Consider the following 13,022-nt stretch of genomic DNA (forward strand, 5'->3'; position numbering starts at 1 on the left):
GGATAAGCATTAGGTCTCCTCTGACCATCCCTATCCAACACACGAGAAAAAGCAGAGGACCCCATAGAGTGGTCTGACATTGTGTGTTTTAGAAAATTCACTTTATTACATATGTAACGGTTGATATAGTGCACAGTATATAGTTCAATTTATAGAGAGGTTAGCTTAACAACTGTAGTTAAACTCACCGCTGCGAATTCGACAACATGCGTATCAGAAAGCAGAAATATTCAGTTCAATAAATTAATAGTGACTATTACACATGTACACGAAACGCCACACTGATTGCTTATTGGTGATCATCAAATCACCCAAATTTCCTCTGTGCTGATATTTGGTCCCTCACTTTAGCATTTAATGTTTTTCCCCTCAGGCGCTGTTACACATTACGCATACACTCCTCAGCAAAATGTCTGCGTTACCACGAGAACCATTTCTGGCTTTCAGGAGGTCTGGGCAGCCGAGCTAAACGGTGGTCAGGATATATACACAAGCAGACACTAATCCAAGTAGTATTACCATACCATATGTTATTCATCAAAAAGTAGTGTTTTGAATCATCTTACTCAAACATTGCCAGAACTACCAATCCATTGCCTAGGAAAAAATAAAAATTCCCCAGACGAGACGAGACTGAACTCAACACCCACCATGCAAGTGAATATGTACTGTACAGGGTGCTAAAACTAAGAAAAATACATGTTTTTAAAACCAGGTAGCCTTCAGGAGTCTTGAAAACATAGGTCCTGTCAAAAGCCAGCGCCTGCAGAGAACTGGGCCGGAACGGGAACAGTATGGGCCAATGCATGGTGGTGCTGCGGACGAGATCCGCCCCGATATCCAGGAGCCCGGAACCCTGCGCCCTCCTTCGACCTCTGGCTGGACGCTGAGGCGGCTAGAATGGTCTGTAGTTCCAGTAGCTGGAGAAGACGGAAATCTGAGAGCACCACAGGATGAGGGAAGGAGGTCCACTTGCTACAGGCAGACTGCAGTTTCATGGTTTAAGGGCACTTGCTGAATCAGAAGCGCAGCGATTCAGCATTTATTTACAATCGGCGGAGGAAGAAAAAAGCGCTGTGCAAGCCTGTGCGTTTTACACGTACACAGGCCAAGTCGCAGATATTTTTAGATATGCAGCAAAGTCCAAATTTGAATTTGGAGTATTTTTCCCCATCTGTATAATTTTCGAAACAGCCCACGGGTAACAAGTGTGTTAGCAAAAGGCAGCCATGCTCAAAAGCTTCAGAAAGGGAGAGAGAGAGCAAGAGAGCAACAAAGCAGTCAATCAAAGGGTTAGGCCACACCCACCTTGTCTTTCAGCTGCTGGCAGAGCTGCAGGGAGATGGTGAGGAAGACCAGGGTGTCGTTAAGCCAGGGGACGACGCACTCCACCGTGTGCACGTGGCTGACCTCAAACTTAGTGTTGCCGATCTCGCTGATTGGGGGAATGTTCAGGTGTTATTTGCGTTTCTGTATCCCGGACGACTCCATAAGAAGCTTAGAGGTTGTCACTGGGCCTCGCTAATGACTATACACCTAATGATTATACATAACACCCGCAAAATTCCAAATGTAACGTTGCACGCACAAACGTTCAAACCCATCACTGAAAACGGGGGGGTACTTACAACATCGCCCCTGGGTTATGCAAAATAGAGCTCCCAGAAGGCTTAAAATTCTATTAAAATGGGGGGAAAAAAGTTAATTAAAACCAGAGTAATAGAAAACAGCTTGTTCCTAATTCAAGTTATCCATTTTAAATCATCCACTGTACAACAGAGGAACTGAATTAAGAAATAAAAACACTCCAGCCAGCTCTCATATCCACAAACGCATTTGCACAGGAACTATGAGTTATTTCCTTTAAATGATTATTATATTGTTTTTTTCTAAGGTGTTTAAACATTTAAGATGCTGACCCCTGTTAAATAATCCAACTGGATTTCTGTGCTGAAGCATCTGACATTTTGCAGAGCATACAGTAATATAATTACAGCATTTCGCTTAATGCAAAGGTTAATATGCAGTCTGTCTGCTACAATAGCAACTCGAAAATTCCGCCTTAAGCTTAAAACGGATGCTTATTTCTGTTCCTCTTTTTGCCATCTCTCGCTTTTCCGGTTTACTTGTGGCTTTGCCGTCTGCAGGCCTGCATAACTGCATTTGTACCTCCAAGCTCTTTCCAGTTCTTTATGACCTTCAAGAAACATCTCCTCTGGGATGTTTGATCCCTGAAGTAACCTCATCCCCCCCACCACTGACCCTTACCGGCTCACTGTTGACTTCCATTGTGGAGTAACAGTAGAATACAGTAATAATCGAGTGCCTGATTGTCATTGTACAGGTAGCAAGTACAATCATGTGTCGCTTAAGGACGGGGATACGTTCTGAGAAAAGCATCGTTAGGAGATTTTACCGTAGAGTGTACTTACACAAACCTAGATGGTGTCGCCTACTACACACCTAGGCTAAATGGTGTAGCCTAAGTAACAGTAAAAAGTACGGTATAGTAAATGCATGAACCAGTAACAGTTATTGTCATTATCTAGTATTATGTACTGCAGATTATTGTATGTGCTACACTTTTAGAGGACTGGCAATGCAGTAGGTTTGTTTATACCAGTATCACTCTAAACGTGAGTAATCCGTTGTGCTATGACTTCACGACAGCTAGATGTCACTAGGCGATAGGAATTTCTCAGCTTCATTATAATCGCAGGGACCACCGTCACAAACGCAGTCCGTTCACCAAAACATCAGTATGTGGTGCATGATTATATAATGAAATTCAATCTGTGTATAACCTATGACACAGAAAGAGGGAAGTGGGGGCTCAGCATGCAGGATCCGCCATTTTTCCAGCACCCCTGCAGTATTTTATGGGGGTTAAGGGCCTTGCCGTGGAACCAGATAGTGATTAGCTACGAGATTCAAATTGGCAGCCTACTGGAGATTCCCGACACAAGCGGATCTTAAGGGGTTTAGCCTCAGGACCTGCAATTTGCTGACCGGGGGCTCAGCTTGACCACTGGGACTCCACCACACTCCAAAACCCACTGATAATGGCGCCACCTACCAGTCGAGAAGCACCGATTAGACTAAGATAAGTTTCATATTCGATTATGAAACACTCTTTGGTGATGCCTGTGTCTATAGGGTTCCTGATATGAGTTTATGCCATAACACGTGTTAAATATTATCTGCATAAATAAGCATCTGTTAAATGAATTTAAATGTCCGTGAGGCTTTCAGCTTGATCTGAGGACACCCTGAGGGTGTCACAACTGAATACAGCCAAGAAAATTAAATTGATTGTTTAAATCGTTTAAATACAGCCAAGCACAACTGAACAGCCAAAAAAAAAATTTTTTAAATCGATCGTTTAAATTGCTGTTATTTAGCTAGCATACGCGACAAAACTCAGAACTCAATAAGCAGTTATGAAAGACAGCTGGACGGAGTGTCAAAGAACTGAAAACCCTCTCACATGACATCCCTGACTCTTAATGTTCCTTTTTAATAATATTCATTTTTATAACGGCAAGCTACTCAACCTATTACTCACCTTCTTGTTATGACCTTGTCTGAAATTAGCACGTTTTTATTGCAGGCTTCTATTCCTTGCATGGGCTGTGCTTAGTAAAAGGAGAGAGGTAAGGAGCGCGCTCTGATTACAGCGCGTAGCTGCACCCACCACACGATAAACCACCTCAGGGACAAGATCCTGAATGCGGCCATGCAGCGAGTGATACCTCAGCACCACACTAGTCTGGATGGACCGGTGTGAGTTTTTTTTGCAGTGGCTGGAGTACTAAAATTTTGCTAATAAATTCATCAGAGTGTGAGAGTCTCACTGAGGCAGCACACCCACAGAATATTTTTTCTCTGCACATTCTTCTTTATGTGGCGTATTCAGAATCCACACATATGTACCGGGAGGGCATTTTAAAATTTCATAGTGCTGTGCCATCACCGTGACCCTCAGCAGGAAAAGCCGATTAAGGATGGAGGCATGGATGGATGGATGCACCGATTGTGTAAATGAAGCTTAGCATTAATAGATTAGGCCAATAGATCAGGCTTGGTGAGCCTCTATCGGCCAAATTAAAGCCAGTGAGGCTCGAAGAAGGAACAACTGGCTGTTTTCAGTCCTGCTAAATTTAATATATCATCGCATTACTGTACTTTCATTCACTACTCTGCTATATACTGTGTATCTATGTTGCATCATTTTGTTTATGATATGTAGTGCAGAAATATAAAGAGTTCAGGGTACATATACAATGACAATAAAGATATTCTATTATTCTATGCTCTTAGATACCAGACGTTACGAGGTGCGAACAGCCCTGTACTGCCTACCTTGGTGGTGTTGGGCTGCAGGACATGCAGCTGGTACACAGTCAGACACAGCTTGCTGAGATTGATGTAGAAGTTCACCATTACGTCTCCTGGCATCGGAGGGGAGAACATTTTCTGCAGTACGGGGAAGAGTGAAACACTGTGTGCGGTGGACTAATGCAGGAAGATCTTTGTAAATTTGGGGGAGGGGGGGGTTGTTACCATGAGGCCGCTGCATGCTAACTCTGGGAGCGTCATCGTGGCGGGGGTCGTCAGCCGATTGCGAGCCCTGGTTAACTGCAGCATCACGGCGTCCATCAGCTGCGACACATTAGCAAGAGGCATTACCACACGGAAGCATGCCTTTCACAAGGAGAACAGTCAGGGATAATTAACACAGAGTCATTATAAATGAAAAGGAAAGTAGAGAGTTGAGAAGACCTGACATTTCTCAAAAACAAATTTAATAAAAGCCGTTTTTTTCCCCTCATTTAGGAAATGTGTGGCTTAAGCGAGTTTGAACACTGTGCCTGCGGACGGATAGTCGCTGGTTCAAATACCAGACTGATTTCATTCTTGGGCATCTGAGCGAGTCCCCTGACCTAAAATCAGGGTTGTGCACCATTCAGAATTGGATTGAGAACAGCCCTGTGATTACAATTCAATTTGTGCATTTCAACTGAATTTGCACTGTGGCAATTCAATTTTGAATTTAAGGAAGTAGAATTAACATGGAATTAAAGTCAAATAATTACAATACAGCTTAATATTTTAATACAAATAAACAACATATTTACATAAGAACATAAATTTACAAACGAGAGGAGGCCATTCGGCCCATCAAGCTCGTTTGAGGAGAACTTAACTAATAGCTCAGAGTTGTTAAAATCTTATCTAGCTCTGATTTACAGGAACCCAGGGTTTAGTTTGCACTACACAAGCAGGAAGACTATTTCATACTATAACTACATGCTGAGTAAAGAAGTGCTTCCTCAGATTTATTTTAAAATTTTCTCCCGCTAATTTCCACTTACGGCCATGAGTTCTAGTATTTAAACTAATATTGAAATAGCCATTTGGCTGAACAGCATCCAGACCTGTTAGAATCTTATATACCTGGATCATGTCCCCCCTTAGTCTCCTTTGCTCAAGGCTAAACAGATTCAGCTCAGCTATCATCTCCTCATAAGACATTCCACTAAGACCAGGAATCATTCTCGTAGCCCTCCGTTGCACCTTTTCTAAGGCAGCAATGTCCGTCGTAAGGTATTGTGACCAAACCTGCACACAATATTCTAGGTGGGGTCTTACCAAGGAATTGTATAAATGTAACATCACCTCCCTTGACTTACACTCCACACACCTACAGATGTAACCCAACATTCTATTGGCCTTTTTTATTGCTTCCCCACACTGGCGAGAGTGGGACATGGAAGCATCAACATACACACCGAGATCTTTCTCGTAATCAGCTACCTTTATTTCAGTGGAACCCATAAAATATCTGTACTTTATATTTCTGCTCCCTGCATGGATTACCTTACATTTATCTGTGTTAAATTTCACCTGCCAAGTATCAGCCCAGTCGCTAATTAAATCCAAATCCCTTTCTGCTGCTAGATCAGTATTTGCTACACCACCCACCTTGGTGTCGTCTGCAAATTTACATCCAGTTTACTGTATGTATTGGTGTCAATATCATCAATGTAAATTAGGAACAATAGTGGTCCTAAAGTTGAACCCTGCGGTACCCCACTATGAACGCAGGCCCACTGTGACATTGTGCCTCTAATAACTACTCGCTGCTTCCTGTCAGTTAACCAGTTCTTGATCCAAGCTGCCACAGTTCCTAAAATCCCTGCAGCTTTGAGCTTAAGAAAGAGCCATTTGTGGGGGGCAACATCAAAGGCCTTCTGGAAATCTAAGTAGATCACATCGTAGGCCTTTTTGTGATCAATTTCTCTTGTAGCTTCCTCAAAGAACTCAAGTAGATTCGTTAAACAGGATCTACCTCTTCAAAATACATGTTGGCTATCCCTCAATGTTATTTGCATCCAGGTAATCAACCATTTTCACTTGAATTATAGCTTCCATTATTTTTCCAGTAATGCTAGTTAAACTGATTGGCCTATAGTTTGCTGGATTACGTCTATCCCCTTTTTTGAATATGGGTGTTATATTAGCATGCTTCCAATCTGAAGGTACCACACCCGCAGATAACGATTTCTCGAATATTAAAGTTAAAGGTTGGCTAATAATATCCCTCATCCCTTCTAAAACTATTGGGAAGATGCCATCAGGGCCCTGCGATTTATTTATTTTGAGCTTAGCTAGACTTAGTACCACATCAGCCTCAGTTATACATATATTGATCATAGACGACGCTTTATTCATACTAAATGGTGGTAAGCTACTCATGTTCACTACTATGAACACCCGTGTAAAATAATCATTAAACTCATTTACTATATCAATTTAATTTTCAATTATAAGGCCCTTACTATCCTGCAAATTAGTGATTTGAGCTTTTAGAGCTATTTTGAAGTTAAAATACTGGAAGAAACTCCAATGCAATTTTTCTTTCTACATTCCTCTTGGAGAGTCTAATGTTATTTTTTAACTCAACCTGTAGACTTAGATACTCTTGCTTAATTTTTAAATCATTAGTTATTTGGCAATGAGTGTGGCCTGGAGGGGGGTGATTGGGAGGAACGGCCTCCCTGATCTGAACCTGAGTGGTGTTCAGTACTTTGACTAATTGCATTTATTTCCCCTACTTCTCCTGGGGGGTGCTGCCTGGAGACCTCAATCTATCAAGATGTCCAGCACACCCTGCAACATGTGACGTCGCCACTACCAATGACGTCCGTGCATCCAGCTCGCCGTTCTGCCCGTGTCATCTTCCTTGTATGACCCGCTCCCTGCCTTCTGGTTGCCTGGCGATTGGAGGGAGTGGTGGCACCGGCTTGTCATCTCCCCCCTGCTCCCCGTTTGTGTTTCAGATTTAACTGTATCTGACTCTCCCTGCCGGCCCCTGGAGGATGGGCTCCCCCTTTGAGTCTGGTCCCTCCCAAGGTTTCTTCCTTCTGGGGAGTTTTTCCTTGCCACTGTCGCCTATGGCTTACTCACTGGGGGCTTTGGGTGGGGATGCTGTAAAGCGCTTTGGGACAATGTAATGTTGTGATAATGCGCTATACAAAAATAAATTTGTTTGTTTGTTTGTTTGCTGGCTATAATGAAAGTTAAACTAGTCCCTCACCTGTCACCAAAGCTTCACATGTCACTATTTGCCTGAGTCAACAATGTTTAGCAGAGGATGCCGACCCTTTGGTCGACTGGAAAGGAAACCAAATCAGCTGTGCTGGGCTTTGCACAACTTGCCTGCAAATCTCTCGCTATACCAGCTCTCTCTTTCTACCTGGAGTCTTCAGTGTAGCAGGAAAGATTTTCCGGCCAGAACATTCCAATCTAAAAATGATAAAACCTTTGAAGATCTTTTGCTGATTAAATATAACAATGCTGAACAATGTCATGTGTATCAACAATAATATTTTACTTATTGCTAGCTATAACAGCAAAACATTGTTCTACGCATAAAAAACAGGAGCAACTACACAAAATAAAGTAATTCTTTTTGACATGTTTCCTTTGATTTGCCTTTAACTTTAAAAAAGAAGCATAGTTATTTAACAACAGGATGTGATTCATTTCACACTGGACTCAAACCTTACAGGTACTACTGCAAATCAAAAATACTTGGTCATTTCATTTTATTTCAACAAACAGCCTTTGTGTCGCCATTTTTGATTTTGACTAAATTTGGCATGTGAATTACACATACATTCCACAGCTGACAAATCACTGAGATTTGGCTCCTTTTATACACCACAAGTAATTTTTAAAAAGTTATAATTCATAGTCTTATGAGCTGTAACATATTTTTACTATTAAAGCTAAAAATTATTACTATTTTACTATAACTATTAAAGTTATAGTAAACTATAAAGTTATAGTATTACTATAACTATTAAAGTTCATAAATTGAAGGTTCGTAAGTGGAGGAGCATCTGTACTTATTGCTTGCTAGGTTTAATGACATTCCTGTGTTCCGTTTGCATTTCATTAATTTAAAGTCAAAGAAATTAAATTAAATTCTTCTTCCTGTCATTCTAATTCAAATTCCAATTCAACATCCTATAGGGTGCTGCCAATTCAAATCCCAATTCATAAATGTAATTGGGCACAATTCATTAATTCTGAATTTCGCATGACCCTGTGCCCTATTGCTCAAAGAATTGCTTTGCTACTTGCTTTAGGGTGTCAGGCTGCGACCACATTGCTACATTTTTGTTTAAAAACTTGAGTTTTCAAACTAAAACAATCTCCATCCACACAGATGTTTTCACGTTCATCATTTACGAAAGTAATTTCATACACAATGAAATAAGCGAAAACATCAATGATGTAGCCCACATTAGGTATGTGTGCATCGACACAGTGATCAGTAAATTTGTTGCTTTTTCTGCAAATATGCAGCAGTTACACTGTGATTCATGCTACTTAGCTGCATACATACCAGCAACAGGGAAAACTACTGAAACCAGCTCCTCCATATCCACCATGTTGGAATAATGTTTTTTAATGGAAATGTAACAGATATAGCCTCAGTGACAGGGGAAAAAACACTGACAGGTTATCAAGCATGGATTTTGGATAAAGCCGACTATCACTATTGCCAACATCAAATGTAATGATCTTAATAAACATAACAACGTAAATATATAGAATAAACACACCATGGTTAAATGACCATGTGAATAAATAAATGACCAAACGAATGAACGAACAGATGGACGGATGAATGAAACAGGTTTATTGGCCATGTTAATTCATACTTACAAGGTTCCTCACGACACACTAACCTTGTTAACTTCAGCTCCACTTTTAAAGTAGTAGCTCTCATCGCGGCTGTTGACGAGCTGCAGGGCCTGGGCTATGTGGTTTCTCGCGTCCTGAATCTGGGATGTTATGGGAGGCATGTTAGTAAAATGAAGAGTCAGCCTGACCACTTCCAGTATAAGGAGGACATAGTGGCTTAGCTTCTATTTCCCCAGTTTTCCAAAAGAGCTGTGGTTTCCATTGTGCAATCCCCATAATGCTCAGGCTTTCGATTTTGGCAAGATGTTTTAGCTTTAGAGAACAGCAGAATAAAAACTTCAAAAGAAACATTTTAAACACCAGGTGTCTGAAAACACAAATATCATACCTGCTGCATTTTCCACTGCTTGTCATCCCGAAATGCAAAATGGAAGACTTGGTTGCTCCTCATCATCTTTAGATGGATATCCTATAAGAATAGAGAAGGACAGACGCGATGCCAGAGATCTGGGGAGCTGTGTGACGCCAGGCTCATGACTTAAAGAGACGGCACACACTTACAGCTTGTGTCAGAGTGTCACCCTGCAGTGTGAGGACTCCTTTCACCTGGTCCATCCTGGAAATACACACTATGAGAGAAACAGTGCACCTCCATCATAACACCGGCGGCACAGAGAGCAATGTCAAAGCTTGACCTTGGGCTGACACCAGTATGCCAGTTTGCTCAAGGTTTAGCCAAACTGATAACATTTGTTTTGGGAGTTATGTGGCTCAAGACCAGTTTCCCAATCCGGTCCTCAGGGACCCACAGACAGGTCACGATTTTGCTCCCTCCCAGCTCCCCCAAAACGTGGACTGTCTGCCAGGGAGCTCGGAGGGAGCAAAAACATGGACTGACTGTGGGTTCACAAGGACAGGCTTGGGAAACACTGGGTTAGGCACAGTGGAACACTTATCTTGGTTTCCATGTTACCTTGTTTGAGCCCTATTCATTTGGGAAAAGACCTTTCCCTAAATTAAAGTACCAAAATTAATATTACGAAAGGCATTCATACTAAATGCTCCGGGGTCTGGGGTGCAGGATAAACAGCTGCATTTGGACCCCAGGCTTCACTATCACCAGCATCACCTGTGTGTCTGTCTCATAAGAGAGCTTAGGACCATACATTTACAAACAAGAGGCCATTCAGCCCATCAAGCTCATTTGGGGAGAACTCAGTTAACAGCTCAGACTTAACATCTTACCTAGATCTGATTTAAAGGAGCCCAAGGTTTTAATTGGACTACATTAACAGAAAGACTATTCCAAACTTTAACAACACAACGTGTAAAGAATTGCTTTCTAAAAACCAGTTTAAAATGTTCTGCTAATTTCCACCTATGGCTACAAGTTCTTGTATTTGAACTAATATTGAAATAGTCATTTGGCTGAACAGCTAAACTCTCCTCATAAGACATTGCTCTAAGACCAGGAACCATTCTCGAAGCCCTACGTTGAACCCTTTCTAAGGCAGCAATGTCTTTTTTAAGGTAAGTGACCAAACCAGTACACAATATTCTAGGTGGGATTTTATTAATGAATTGAATAATCATAGCATCACCTCCCTTGACTTAAACTCCACACACCTAGAGATGTAACCCAACATCCTATTGGCCTTTTTAATTGCTCCCCACACTGTGGAGAGTGGGACATGGAAGCATCAACATACACACCGAGGTCTTTCTCATAATCAGCTTCCTTTATTTCAGTGGAGACACTTTCGTTTCAGGCGTACGGTTGAACTCCACCTACGTTGAGCTTCCCAGAATGAAATTCTCCTGCTTCAGTTGGCTCTCCAGACCAGCCAAAGGCATTGAAAAACGCCGCGATGCTTCCTAGGGATGGACAGAATAATTGTTTATTCTGTTGATTCCAGGATGGATATGGATTTTATTTAAATATAGATTGTCAAAGAATTTCCTGAATTTGAATTACATAGCACATATGTCAAGTTATATATTTTTATTACAGTACCACTTTACAATAAGGCTACCTTTTGACACTTATAAATGGTAGTAACTCATTAATAAGAAGAAAACTGTGGTATAACCTGTTTATAATTGTCTAGTAATGATTTACAAAGTGTTACAACCTAAGTAATTACCTGCTTATAAACCATTCATAATCCCTTTATAAGGGTAGCCTTATTGTAAAGTGGCACCGATATTCCTATCTATATCACATCTATTAAAGCAATAAAATAAGACACACTCTAGTAGAAATATTGAAACTTACCTTCAGAATATCTTGCAGCTGTTTCAGTACAGCATGGACCTCCTCCTTCAGCAGCCATTTAAACTCTTCCTCCTGAGAATGACAGGTAATTATAGCACAAACGTCGGGTAAATTAAGGGGCCTCCACTGCCCTTTGTGCATGACTCTCTCGGTCATGGTGTCATGTGATGGACCGATTCACAGTCTTCTTCCTGGAAGAGAGTCTGGACCTTTGCAACCCTGATTAGGTAATAAGTTACCAAAAAATGGATGGATGTGTTTACAGCGTCTGGGTCGAGGCAGGAGAAGTGTTAACAGCAAACTGCGTTATCGGGCTTTTAAATAGTTAGCTTGTTCTTTTAATTAAGTTATTTCATTAGACGGTGGAATGACGTTCTTGAATCATTTAATCAAGCTATGCAACTGATGGTTGGCCTTCAGGAATGCATGCAGCCACACCGGTCAGAATTAACAGATAATATCATTTGTATTAAACAGACGGTTAATGCATGCCAAAATATAATTCACGACCTAAAGGAACAGAGTAGAGGAAAGGGCCTCGGGAACAAGGTATTCGTGATAATTCGCGGCTTAATCATTCGCGGAATGAATAGTAAATAACGGGCTTGTATCTAACACAAGCACCCTTGTAAAAATGCACAAAACACCGTTTTTTAAAAAATTATTTTGCATTTAGCGACACACACCAGTACCTGTAATTCTCGGATCAGTTAAAAATCCACCGTTTGGCGATTGCACGGTAGCCTCTGTATAGCGGCTCGCATCCGTGACTCCCGTTACCGGGCACCCTATACGCCTCACGCCGTTTCCCCGGTACGCCGCAAAAGGAAACGGAAAACCATACCAGAACACCTCTCTCGGCCTGACTTGCCGCTGACATTTTGGACAGATCGGACAACATGGACCTCTGAGCATGAAGCAATGCCATACACCACAATCGGCCGACTCTCCCGGCTGCTTCGCCTGGCTGCCTGATCCGAACGTATCAGCTCCGCTCCTCCAGACCCGCCCCTCTCTGAAGCCTCGCCTTCGGGAGCCACTTCCGGTGTAGGTGACGGGGGTAACATAGTTACCGTCACCATTAAAGGAAACTGCGCAGAAACGTCTACAACGCTACATGCTTTGCCAGGAGCACTCATTTCCTGAAGCAGTTTGTGATTAGACCAATTAATATTCAGTAAAAATACAGAAAAATGGTTCGTACGTAACTACTTAACTTCAAATGGTAAATCCCAAGAACAATAGTATGCTCCTTAATCGAATTGACCTTCCCCCTAGAATATGTTATCAGAAAAACAATCATAAGGGGATTGGCGTGTTTTGTTTGCGAGCCAGAAGGAGAGATGCCCCTGACTTCATGGTTATGAGGTTTTCAGCATCGTGAGAATCCCAGAACCGAAAGAGAGGTGGAGATTATGCCATATAGGGTAAAACAAATTTTTCAAAAAATGTACATTTTGGCCACATTGCAGTATGGATATAAAGTTGAACATCATCAAGCTTTGTCGAAAGAGGCATGTTACTAGAT

The 13,022-nt window shown here is 41.7% G+C and overlaps 1 protein-coding gene across 7 annotated transcripts; it reads right to left on the reverse strand.

Annotated features, from left to right (window-relative positions):
* Positions 1-86: 86 nt before the first annotated feature.
* Positions 87-12,524, reverse strand: rogdi (rogdi atypical leucine zipper). Of its 7 annotated transcripts, none has more exons than XM_023798403.2 (11): positions 12,339-12,524; positions 11,495-11,566; positions 11,012-11,094; positions 9,781-9,835; positions 9,608-9,688; positions 9,264-9,359; positions 4,564-4,662; positions 4,363-4,476; positions 1,629-1,678; positions 1,309-1,435; positions 87-920 (listed from the first exon to the last, which is right to left on the reverse strand). In XM_023798403.2, exons 1-11 carry the CDS (start codon positions 12,420-12,422, stop codon positions 750-752), a joined length of 1,032 nt encoding a protein of 343 aa, XP_023654171.2. In that variant the 5' UTR covers positions 12,423-12,524; the 3' UTR covers positions 87-749. The 7 variants fall into 7 exon arrangements, 5 of the variants coding, with proteins under 5 accessions (XP_023654171.2, XP_072561224.1, XP_072561225.1 ...); XM_072705123.1 differs by lacking the exon at positions 12,339-12,524 and adding an exon at positions 12,187-12,332; XM_072705124.1 differs by lacking the exon at positions 12,339-12,524 and adding an exon at positions 12,187-12,332 and having other exon boundaries at positions 9,781-9,848.
* Between the last annotated feature and the right edge of the window lie 498 nt (positions 12,525-13,022).

This window comes from Paramormyrops kingsleyae, chromosome 22 (assembly GCF_048594095.1).
Source record: "Paramormyrops kingsleyae isolate MSU_618 chromosome 22, PKINGS_0.4, whole genome shotgun sequence".
Taxonomy (NCBI): Eukaryota; Metazoa; Chordata; class Actinopteri; order Osteoglossiformes; family Mormyridae; genus Paramormyrops; species Paramormyrops kingsleyae.